The sequence below is a fragment of the Solanum tuberosum genome, unplaced genomic scaffold (genome assembly GCF_000226075.1).
Source record: "Solanum tuberosum cultivar DM 1-3 516 R44 unplaced genomic scaffold, SolTub_3.0 scf00062, whole genome shotgun sequence".
NCBI lineage: Eukaryota > Viridiplantae > Streptophyta > Magnoliopsida > Solanales > Solanaceae > Solanum > Solanum tuberosum.
The window spans coordinates 1,836,937-1,848,887 of record NW_006238987.1 but is presented as its reverse complement, the minus strand read 5'-3'; the positions used below and the strand labels follow the sequence as shown (position 1 = coordinate 1,848,887).

General features: G+C 30.3%; 3 protein-coding genes across 3 annotated transcripts; 2 read left to right on the top strand and 1 right to left on the bottom strand.

Moving 5' to 3' along the window:
• Positions 1-538: 538 nt before the first annotated feature.
• Positions 539-2,798, bottom strand: LOC102577827 (40S ribosomal protein S19-like). Its single transcript, NM_001288300.1, is given in 4 exon segments — positions 539-873; positions 1,205-1,388; positions 1,490-1,580; positions 2,663-2,798. Coding segments are annotated over 4 exon segments (432 nt in total). The 5' UTR covers positions 2,747-2,798; the 3' UTR covers positions 539-800.
• A 4,109-nt stretch (positions 2,799-6,907) lies between these two features.
• On the top strand, positions 6,908-8,844 carry LOC102592205 (expansin-A23-like). Its single transcript, XM_006345152.1, has 3 exons — positions 6,908-6,926; positions 7,792-7,896; positions 8,228-8,844. The coding sequence occupies exons 1-3, from the start codon at positions 6,908-6,910 to the stop codon at positions 8,842-8,844; spliced, it is 741 nt and encodes a 246-aa protein (XP_006345214.1).
• Positions 8,845-10,091: 1,247 nt separating this feature from the next.
• Positions 10,092-11,950, top strand: LOC102591874 (expansin-A23-like). The gene is made up of 3 exons (XM_006345151.1): positions 10,092-10,104; positions 10,244-10,348; positions 11,334-11,950. The coding sequence occupies exons 1-3, from the start codon at positions 10,092-10,094 to the stop codon at positions 11,948-11,950; spliced, it is 735 nt and encodes a 244-aa protein (XP_006345213.1).
• The last annotated feature ends 1 nt before the right edge of the window (position 11,951 follows it).

Sequence of the window (11,951 nt, the reverse complement as noted above, 5' to 3'; positions counted from 1 at the left end):
TACGCAAGCATCCCCGCAGCTTGGTTCATAGGCGTTTGCGCAGAACTTTGGACATGTAACCTCTAATGCGTCGTGCATTTGGAATCGACTTTGATCTAATTTTCAAATGTTCTGATGATTATACCAACTAACCTGTTCTTGGCTTTTAGAAAAGATTTAGACAGTCTACTTGGAAAATGCAATTGAACACTATGAACCCTCTACAATCGTTTGCCTTCGTACAATCGATCAAGCTGTATTGTTGTACAAAACAACCACTGCACATACACAGAACTCACGGAAGTCTCTCAAGAATCAAATTGCAACAAGAGTCAACAATTTGACAGTTTGAGATCCTTCATCATAACATTCTGAAAATGAACTTGGAATAGATAAATATTCCACATTGGGTATTATCTGGTAAAAGATATTTAACCTTCAACGAAATATTTCTCTGAACATAAAATAGATAATATAAAATTGAAGAAAAGTGGTGATCATATATGCAGGATGAGGTGGATAGGCAAATAAGAGAATTATTAAGATATTTTATAAAAAAAAAAAAAGATGACATTTACCCCAACGCAAACACACAAAATAAAAAAGGCAGCGACACTCGGATAAGATCAGCCAAAGTAACATTTTAAGTATTTTAAAGGACAAAATTAGCATACTGATGCAAAAGAATCCCAGATTGAAAATAAAAGGGCAAAACATGCAGACAAAGATTCAACAATACCCTACACCTATAATAGGTCCAAGCTGAAATTATAAGTTGGCAACAACTCATGTACTCATAAAAACGCCTCCTTTTTCATATCTTAATTGGCAGCCGTAATTCGACCAGCAACTTGATCAAGATCTCTCTGCCCATTGGATGTGATTCTCCTCCCACTGGGTAAAAGGAAATAACAGACATAATTCAGAACACTATAGGTATCAGAAACACAATTAACAAACAATGTGACAAATGTGACGCTTGATATTCATTTTGAAGAACCCTTAGGCCACTTTTTCGCTTTACATTTCTTTATCAGGACATATAGAAGAACAAGAATACAACACATTAACGTGAATAAAGCAAATATTAAACAACTAAATTATTCTACTAAAAAGACGTATCATTACTGAGACACCAAATCTGTGGAGTTCTTCCTAACCAAAAGAAATACATGCCTAGAGCAACACCAAAAAAAATGCAATTTAAATGTGAAAGAATATGTACCCCTTTGGTTCAAAGTCAATGATGTTCATGGTCTGCAATTGCTGAAGGATATGGCGTGCAACTGAACCACTGCTCTTGCAGAAATGACGGGGACGGCTGCCATTCCTCTGGTTGCCACCATAGATTCGGCGGAATCCTCCAACCCCAATACCTCCTCTTAAATAGATCTTTCTGGCCATAGAGGCTGTCCATTAAATTCAAATCAAGAGTGAAGAAGAATCAGGAAACCAATTTTTTAATTCACATGAATCCCTTCTTCAAATAGGTAGATGAGAAAGAACATACCTGCCCTGATGTAGTACCAATCAGGGTCATAAGGAGCAAGCTCCTTCAATTTTCCAGTTTTAACGATATCAGTCCATTCTGGCAGCTCCAACTACATATATGATATTAAACAACAAGATTTACTATGATTTTTATTCACATCAAAACTGGCATTCAGCAGGAATTCTAGTCCATAAACACAACAACCAAACAATGGATGGGGCAAAATACATCTAACCATTAATAAAGGGAAGACACACTCTTCTTACTGAAAACAATGTATGACTTACACTACTGGAACATAAAGAAATATTTGCTCTTACATTGAAGCTAGGATTTCAGCCTTGTGGATTCTACATCACAAATTCAAGTACTAATTACTGGATTCTAAATGTGAGTGTAATAATCAATGAATTCCTCATCACAAATACACATTGAGCAAAAGCTAATGTTTTCTGCTGAGAACGTTCATATCTACACTTTTACATCAATCTTTACCTTACATAAAAGGCAATCTCATTCTATCACCCTAATACTACACATTCTTAGGCAACCAAACAAGATATAAACAGAGCATATGCCTTTAAACAAAACACAGCAGCAGATTCAAGTACAAATCAGATACATTTTGTATACTTGTAACAAGTCTTACAGTCCTTGGACAGAAATCAACACACTGTTATCCATAATTCTAGAGAGCCTAGTAATATTATTCTTCTGATCCCGTTCATATCTATGCTTTTACATCAGTCTCTACCTTACATAAAAGGCAACCTCATTCTATCACCCTAAGACTACACATTCTAAGGCAACCAAACAAGATATAAACAGACCGTATGCCTTTAAACAAAACACAGCAGCAGATTCAAGTACAAATCAGATACATTTTGTATACTTATTACAAGTCTTACAGTCCAAAAACAGAAATAAACATACTATTTTCGATGATTCTACAGAGCCTAGTGATATTATTATTTAATGTATAGAATGAACAACCACCTGACTCCCCAAAATCCTACAGTTCAACCACCATATGAAGGGACATTCTAGCCAAAAGTATAAGCAAATCACTCATAAAACATAGCAAACACAAAATAATATAAATGATCAACTTCAAAACATTAAGCTAACACAAAAATTGTACACATATACAAGTACATCCTGCCCGCTGTATTGCCGGAGAAGAAAACATACCTTGCCGGAGCGCTTCAGATGCGCGGCGTATGCCTTGACGAACTCATGTGGTGAAACGTCCTTCACACTTCTCGGCGGCTCCATCTTTTTCGCTTCGCTACCCTTCTCCTTGCGGCGGCTTGTGCGACTCTCTGCTGTCAGCAAGGGTTTGTATGGTAAGATGGGATTCGGAGCTAGGGTTTAGATATTTATAGGAACTAGATAGATGGGTAAAGGCCCATTTACAAAGCCCAACATTGGAATCTTAAGTGTTTGTTTGGTGTTCAATTTATTTTTTTAGAGGAAAAGGGTCTAATATACCCCTTAACTTTGTTATTTAGAGTTGGTATACCCCTCGTTATAACAGTGGCTCATACATACCTCTACTGTTATACAAATGGCTCACATATACCATTTTCCTCTAACGGAAGTGAAAAAAATAATTTTAGTTTAATTTTTTAAAAATTTTTTTTAAAATATAATCCCATATGGGTATATTGAATCATCCTCAAACATATATTATTTTTTTTAACTTTTTTTTGTTTCAATGACTAATTTAGATTTATTATTTTAATGGTCAAATTTATTTAAGTTTTGCTAATATTCTTGTAAAATTTATTGTAGATGACCCCATTTTTTTCTTCAAATACAAAAATTAAATTACAATATATCCGAAAAAATAGTTTTAAATTTTTTTCTTTACACTAAGGAATGAAAGAAAAAATAAAATAATAAAAATAAACTCAAATAATGATAGTCAAAAAGTCAAAAAATAATTTATGTCCGAAAAAAATTAAAATATACCTTGAAATTTTTAGAAAAATCATATATAACCCATAAATTTTTTTAAAAACAAATCAAAAGTCAAAAATATAAATTTAAAACTAATTTTTTCATTTCCGTTAAATGAAGGGCATATGTGAGCTCATTTTGTAACGATAGGAGTATATGTGAGCCCTTTGTATAACAGTAAGGGTATATATGAGCCATTTTCGTAACGAGGGCATATCAGCTCCAAAGGGCAAAGTTGAGAGGTATATCAGGCTCTTTTCCCTTTTTAAAAATATAAAATAATTGTCAATATTTTTAGCTAAGCCCAACAGAAAATAATGGAAATCACACTTAACAATTGTTTTTATCGAGTAAATTTTAGGTATAGCAAATATAAAAATCATATTTGTATGTTATAATATAGTTTGCATAATTGCGCTCCGTAACAAATTTTATGTTTGCTATGGAGCATGAGATCTATATAAAAATCGCAGGCAGCTTTGATTTGTATAAAATCGCAGGTATTTGATTTGTATACATTGTAGTGATTTGTATAAATCAGGTGTCTGTGTCTATGAAAATTGTGTTTGTATATGTATATGTTCTTTATGCTTGTATATCTGTATAAAATTTGAATTTGTATACAATTGAATCGAAATAAAACATTTGTATATCAAATCTCTCTCTCTCTCTGACTTTATACAACACAAATTATACATTGTAATTTGTATAATTTGTGTTTGTATAAATCGAGAAAGAGAGAAAGACAAAAGAGAACTGGTAGGGGAAGATCTGTATTTGTATAATTATAAGTGTATAGGATAAAAATATTTGTATTTGTATTTGTATTTGTATATAAGGTTTTCTCTTGCTTTATACAAACATGAACGCAATTTATACATTTGTGTTTTGTATAAAGTGAGAGAGGCGAGGGAGAGTGGCGAGCGAGATCAAGGAGAGTGTCGAGCGAGATTTTTGGGGAGAGAGGCGAATGTCAAGTGTTTGCTACGGATTAGAATTAAATGAAACTGTGATTATAGGATTTAATTTGAATTAATAGTTTGCTATTTTATACAATCTCTTTTTTTATTTATATGAAATTAAATAATGATTTATAACTTGTATAAATTAAAAAGATTTTGTGCTTTAATTAGGAGTGAGCATGGTAGAGTATTGAAAATTTCTCAGAATATGTATTTTTGATTCATAAAATTATGCTATTATTATTATACCAATTTAATTCGATATGATTTAATATTCTTAAATTTAATTATATTATTTTGTGGTACGATGAATCTCTTTTCTAATTCTCTTTGCTCTATAGTCTGTTCCCATTTTTCTTCTTAAGATAAAAGAAAAAAAAATTAAGAGACAAATTAGAACTATCAAGTCGCAACACAATTAACTGGGTTGAGAGTTCTTTAAGTTTCACGGGCCGAAAAGGATTAGCCTATCATATGAATGGACTTTAAAATTAGGGAAAATTATATATAATAGCAAACTATTAAATATCATAATCACAGTTTAATTTAATTGTATCCCGTAACAAACTGTTGTTATTTCATCTCTCTCCCTTGTGAATCTCGCTTGCCACTCTCGACAGTCTCTCCCTCGCCTCTCTCGCTTTTATACAAACGCAAATGTATAAAATGCGTTTGTGTTTGTATAAAGCGAGAGAAAATTGTATATATACATATATTTTCGTTCCCCTCTCCCAGATCTTGCTCGCCACTCTCCCATATCTCGCTTGCCACTCTCACTCGCCTCTCTCACTTTATACAAACACAAATGTATACATTGCGTTTGTGTTTGTATAAAGCGAGAGGAAATTGTATATACAAATACAAATACATATATTTTCGTCCTATACACTTATGATTATACAAATACAGATCTTCCCCTGTCCAGTTTTCTTTTGTCTTTCTCTTTTCTCGCTTTATACAAACACAGATTATACAATTGATTCTTTTGTATACGTATACCGAAACAGATTATACAATTGCTTCTTTTTTATATATGTATAGCGAAATATACATATTAATAGTCATAGCAAACATAATTTTTGTTATAGAGCACAATTATGCAAACTATAGCTATATCATACAAATATGATTTTTGTGATTGTTATATGTGGAAGTTGCTCTTAAAATTACCAACTTAATATCATTGATTTATGTGATACGAAGGAAATTTCAAAAGTCAATCAATTTTTTTTATTACTATCTTTGTATTGATTTATGTGATACGAATGAAATTTCAAAAGTCAATCAATTTTTTTATTACTCTCTTTGTATTGATTTATGTGATACAAATGAAATTTCAAAAGTCAATCAATTTTTTACAAGTTCTTTTTGATATTTTAGTTATTAATTATTATGATTTACAATATATTTTATGTATTTAACATAATATATATTTCTCCCTTTATTCCAATTTATGTAAAATGAAATTTGAGAGTTAACTAAAACTTTTTATATGTTTTTAAATATTTTAAGCTATTAATTTTTATGATTTATATTAGTTTTTACATAATTTTTTAATTTATAGAAAGTAATAAAAGACAAATTTTTAAAGAAGGAAACATTAAAATTACCAAATTAGCTACCCTGACATACAAGAAGGAAACTACTATTGTTTTCCTTGTGCAGTTTATCTTTTTATATGTCCGTTTGTATGTTTGCCTTATTTAATTTTTTTTATTCTTTTCCTTTTGCCCCGAAATAAATGTAATCAATTTGCATTCAATTTATAATTTGAGTATGGTAGATTTTTCATAAAATTAGGATGAGGTAATTTTTTAAAAAGAAAATACAGTAAAATCTTATTAAATTAATACACGGTAAATTAATAATCTTTTCAAGATAAATTTTTTCACCGGTTTTGATTTGGGCCAATGGAAAAAATCACACATTTCGATAAGATAATAACATAATATATTTTCAAGAGACTCCTATATAAATATATGGTTCCATTAATATTATAAATTGATATTTCTTTTAAAAAACAAATAAATCTAAGACAATTTAATAAAATATGATTCTATAGTGTCTTGGTTTTTTGTTAAATTTTAATTCTAGTTGAAGTTCAACTCTAACTTTTGTTATTGTATCCAAAAGTTTCGATGTTGTCTTTACAAACTGCACCATCAAAGCTCTTATTATTCCAACATCACAAGGTTGAATCTCAAAACACTCTTTAAATTAATAAATATCAATTTATCAATTAACTAATAATAATATTTTATAATCACACTTATAGTAATTTAATGAGATTTAGTAATCTGAGTAGGAGTAAGCAATATATAGAAACTTGAGTGAAGGGAGGAAATGAAAATGAAAAAAAATATAGAGGAGTACAAGAAAAGAAAACAAGTATATCAAGAAAAAAAAAGGAAAGAAAAGATTCCATATAATATGGCGGAAATCTAGGTTTAAATTGAAAACAATGATTTATTTAGTTTGTTTTATATTTAGTTTCTCAAAGTTATATACAACAATGACGAATCCTTCAAATGGTAAGAAAAATTACTTAAAAGAATTCTCAAAAAGAGGAAAGAATTTTTGGTGAAAAAAAAGTTATCAATTATATTGATTGTAATGTAAATAAGGAATGCGCAAAATATACGTATGAGAAAAAAAAATTAGAAAAGAAACGTATAAAGAAAAGATGAGACAAAAAATGTAAAGAAATAAACTTAATGCGAATATTTGAATTTGACCATGTCGTTGTATTTTGGTTTTCTATTATTCTATTTTTAACTTCATTCTAATTGATGAAATATGTATACGTTTTCATATTAATAAGAATATGAGTATCAGTGTGGATTAAATTTAAAAAATTATACTTCGCAACATTGGTACTGTGTGGTACTTTTTCAATCCAAATTTATGTTTTATTATTGCTTTTCGAGATTTAAATTATGTAAATTTTTGACAAATTTTTAAATGTATTATTTTCATCATATATTGTTGACGATGAGAATAATTGCACTTATAATAGTTTTTGTATAATTTGTTAATATTTAAATATTAGTTTTAAAATATTTTAAGTTAATTTGATTTGAAAAATGAGTTAAAAAAAGAGAAAATATCATATAAACTAAAACAGAAAAATATTATGCAACTAAAAATCGTAATTTTCCAAATGGTAACTCCATTATATCCAATTACAATATCTATTCTCATTAATATAATTACTTAATTTTAGCTCCTTCTCAAGAGAATATTATGGCTATAAATTGTATGTCCACAACAATTCCATTATTCAAATTAAATCAATTAGTGATTTGAAACTATATTAGAGAAAAATTGTTTTAGTTAAAATGGCCAGACACCAAAGTTTCTTCATTTTGTTCATCACATTTAATATTATACTTTTAGTTGAAGCATATGAATCTAAAGAGGTAGAAGGAAATTTGCATGCCAATGGATGGAAAAATGCACGTGCTACATTTTATGGTGACATGAGTGGCGGTGAAACCATGCGTAAGTTATAATTATATTATAATTCCTCGTATGTTCTTGAGACACTTAACTTGGTGCCGTGACAGTGATAAAGCTAGAAATTTTATTTTTTGAAAAAATATTTGATATTGCATAGATATATAAAAGTTTTTTTATTAAAGTTGTTTAATTGACTACCTTCCAAAATGAATAAAATTTTCAAAGGATAAAGATGTATTTTTGAGTGTTCCTTCAAAAATAATCTCTCTATCTTCACGAGATAAATGTAAGGTCTATATACACTCTGCCCCAAACCTCACTAGTGGAATTTAAATGGATATGTTATTGTTGATGATTTTTCATTATATTGCAGAAGGAGCTTGTGGTTATGGAGACTTATTCAGGCAAGGGTATGGCCTGGAAACAGCGGCACTCAGCACAGCACTCTTTAACAGTGGTTCTACCTGTGGAGCTTGCTTTCAAATAATGTGTGTGGATGCTCCTAAAGCATGCCATCCAGGCCAAATCATAACTATAACAGCCACCAATTTCTGCCCTCCAAATTACACAAAAACTGAAGACATTTGGTGCAATCCTCCACAACATCACTTTGATCTGTCATTGCCTATGTTCTTAAAGATTGCTGAGTACAAAGCAGGGGTTGTACCAGTTGTTTACAGAAGAGTTACTTGCCAGAAAAAAGGAGGTCTAAAATTTGAGATGAAAGGGAATCCTAATTGGATTCTTGTTCTTGTTTTCAATGTAGGTGATGTTGGAGATGTTGTCAATATGAAAATCAAAGGATCTAAGACTGGATGGCTACCGATGAAGCGGAATTGGGGACAAAAATGGGAGATTTCTCAGCAGTTGATAGGACAAAGCTTGTCATTCCAAGTACAAACTAGCGATGGCAAATGGGTTCAATCTGATAATGTTGTTCCTCATAACTGGCAATTTGGTCAGACATTTGAAGCAAAGAATAATTTTTAGTCATTATGTAATTTGGAAAATGAGTAGTTTATCATCTTTTTTTTTTAGAAGTTTTTTGTTTCCGATAAATTTTCTTATTTTTGAGTGAATATTGTGCAAGTAAGGACATTGTGATCATTTTGTTTCTTTATTTATTTTTTCTTATAATATACTAGAGTTAATTGCGTGGTGAGAAGACAGACGATAATGAACTTAAAGAACACATTTTAGCATTTATAAACGCTTAAAATATGGAGCAAAGGAAATAAATCACCATCACCAACACCTATGTTTTTTTCACCTTTTAACATATTAAAATTTCATTGAACATAAATTTGGTTATTAGACTTTTTTACTTTTTTGGTTGAATACATTTGCGTTTAGGACATGCATGAAAACTACTGCAATTACCAATATTTTTTTAATAGTTTAATGCCTAGAAATTATAGTGGGGAAAATATGTTTTTATTGTTTAAATAATAATAGCTTTATAGAATGAGCATTCATACCGTGCGAAGCAAAGCATGAGGCAATTTGCTAGTATTTATATTGAAGGATGAATTAGCCAGTTGATATAGTATGCCTCAATAATCAAGAAGCATATTTTTCTATTTCCTCAGATTTTTAGAGTTTTTTCCCACATAAATGGATTTTAATTAATCAAATTTAAGAAAGAGAAATATACTTTTACAATTCTAATTTACAGCCCATAATTGTTTCCTCAAATTAAGGCTATAATAGTTGCAGACATAGTTTACAATTTCTAAATTCAGAATTAATGCTTTTCATCTGCCAAATTTTAATTATGCAACTTTTTTTTTTCTAATTCAATTATTCATTAAAAAATAAAATAATAATAAGATAAATTTTTTCCCATTTAAATATATGAAAGTCAAATAAATTTTAAATTTTCGTTTTTAAAAGAAGTTTTATTCACTATGCAATTATACCTTATAATGATTTAGTTGACTGTCTCTTTTGTTTTGTTTAGGTAGTAAACATCTCTATTAATTACATTAAAAGACCAAAGACTATACAGTAACAAATCACTAAATTTCGACTTATCCTACTTTTCTCAGTAAACTACAAGACAAATGAAGTAATTAACTCTCCAATTCTTTTAGAAAAATAAAATTGATGTAGATTTGCTTACTTAGAACTTATATAAGCACAAATGCAAATACTAATTAATTGATAAGAATAGTAATCCAATTACAATATTTATTCTTATTACTGTAATTTCCATTTTTTCTAACGGACTTAATATTATGGCTATAAATTGTATGTCCAAAGCAAAGCGTCTAACACAAATCAACTAGTGAGTTGAAACTAGTTTAGAGAAAAAAAATTGTTTTTAGCTAAATTGCCAAACATCAAAGTTTCTTCATTTTGTTTATCACATTTGTTGCTATTTTTTTAGCAGAAAGATATGAAGGTAAAAAAGTTGAAGGAAATTTGGATGAACAGGGATGGAAAAATGCACGAGCTACATTTTATGGTGACATGGGGGGAAATGAAACTATGCGTAAGTTATACTTGTACCTTAATTCATTATATATTATATATGTTGTTGAGACACTTATCATGGTGTCGAGATCAATGACGAAGTTAGAAATTTTATTTTTTGAAAATATTTGAGATTGAATATATATATAAATTTTCGATTAAATTTGTTCAATTGACTACCTTTTTCATACTATGCGCAAGAACATGATGTTAAGATATGTTACAACGAAATGTCGAGATATGTTGCAACATATAGACCAAAAATGATTTTTCCATCACATTTCACCTACCGTAGGGCTCTTCTATCCAGATTTAGGATGAACAATCTAAAGTAAGCTCACACTAACAAAAGAAAACTATTTTATTTTCATTTATTTTTACTTTTTCTTTTGTATACGCCCTACATTCTAATATAAATAAATTTCTAGCACCTTTTTTTATGGTCCAAAAGAATAAAAAATTTCAAATGCCAAAGATATGTTTTTTTTTCGTAACATGTGAGTCGAGGGTCCTTTAAAAACAATTTCTCTACCTTCACGAGATAAGGGTAAGGTATGCATACAGTCTACCCTCCCGGAACCTCGCTTGTGGAATTTCACTGAGTATGTTGTTGTTGATGATGATGTTTTTCATAGATATTAACATTTGTAACAAATTTATTTGAATACTATTGCAGAAGGTGCTTGTGGTTATGGAGACCTATTCAAGCAAGGGTACGGCCTGGAAACAGCGGCACTAATATAAATAAATTTCTAGCACCTTTTTTTATGGTCCAAAAGAATAAAAAATTTCAAATGCCAAAGATATGTTTTTTTTTCGTAACATGTGAGTCGAGGGTCCTTTAAAAACAATTTCTCTACCTTCACGAGATAAGGGTAAGGTATGCATACAGTCTACCCTCCCGGAACCTCGCTTGTGGAATTTCACTGAGTATGTTGTTGTTGATGATGATGTTTTTCATAGATATTAACATTTGTAACAAATTTATTTGAATACTATTGCAGAAGGTGCTTGTGGTTATGGAGACTTATTCAAGCAAGGGTATGGCCTGGAAACAGCGGCACTAAGCACAGAACTCTTTAACAATGGATCTACCTGTGGAGCTTGCTTTCAAATAAAGTGTGTCAATGCTCCTAAATCATGCCATCCTGACCAAATCATAACTATAACTGCCACCAATTTCTGCCCTCCAAATTACACAAAAACTACAGACGTTTGGTGCAATCCTCCACAACAACACTTTGATCTGTCATTGCCAATGTTCTTAAAGATTGCCGAGTACAAAGCAGGGGTTGTACCAGTTGTTTATAGAAGAGTTACTTGCCAGAAAAAAGGAGGTCTCAAGTTTGAGATCAAAGGGAATTCTAATTGGATTCTTGTTCTTGTTTTCAATGTAGGTGATGTTGGAGATGTTGTCAATATGAAAATCAAAGGATCTAAGACTGGATGGCTACCGATGAAGCGGAATTGGGGACAAAAATGGGAGATTTCTCAGCAGTTGATAGGACAAAGCTTGTCATTCCAAGTACAAACTAGCGATGGCAAATGGGTTCAATCTGATAATGTTGCTCCTGCTAACTGGCAATTTGGTCAGACATTTGAAGCCAAGAATAATTTTTAGT

Excerpts from the sequence above, each read along its gene's own strand:
- LOC102592205 (XM_006345152.1), top strand. Across the intron at positions 7,897-8,227 it reads GAGTGGCGGTGAAACCATGC|AAGGAGCTTGTGGTTATGGA; the intron begins GTAAGTTATAAT and ends ATTATATTGCAG.
- LOC102591874 (XM_006345151.1), top strand. Across the intron at positions 10,349-11,333 it reads GGGGGGAAATGAAACTATGC|AAGGTGCTTGTGGTTATGGA; the intron begins GTAAGTTATACT and ends ATACTATTGCAG.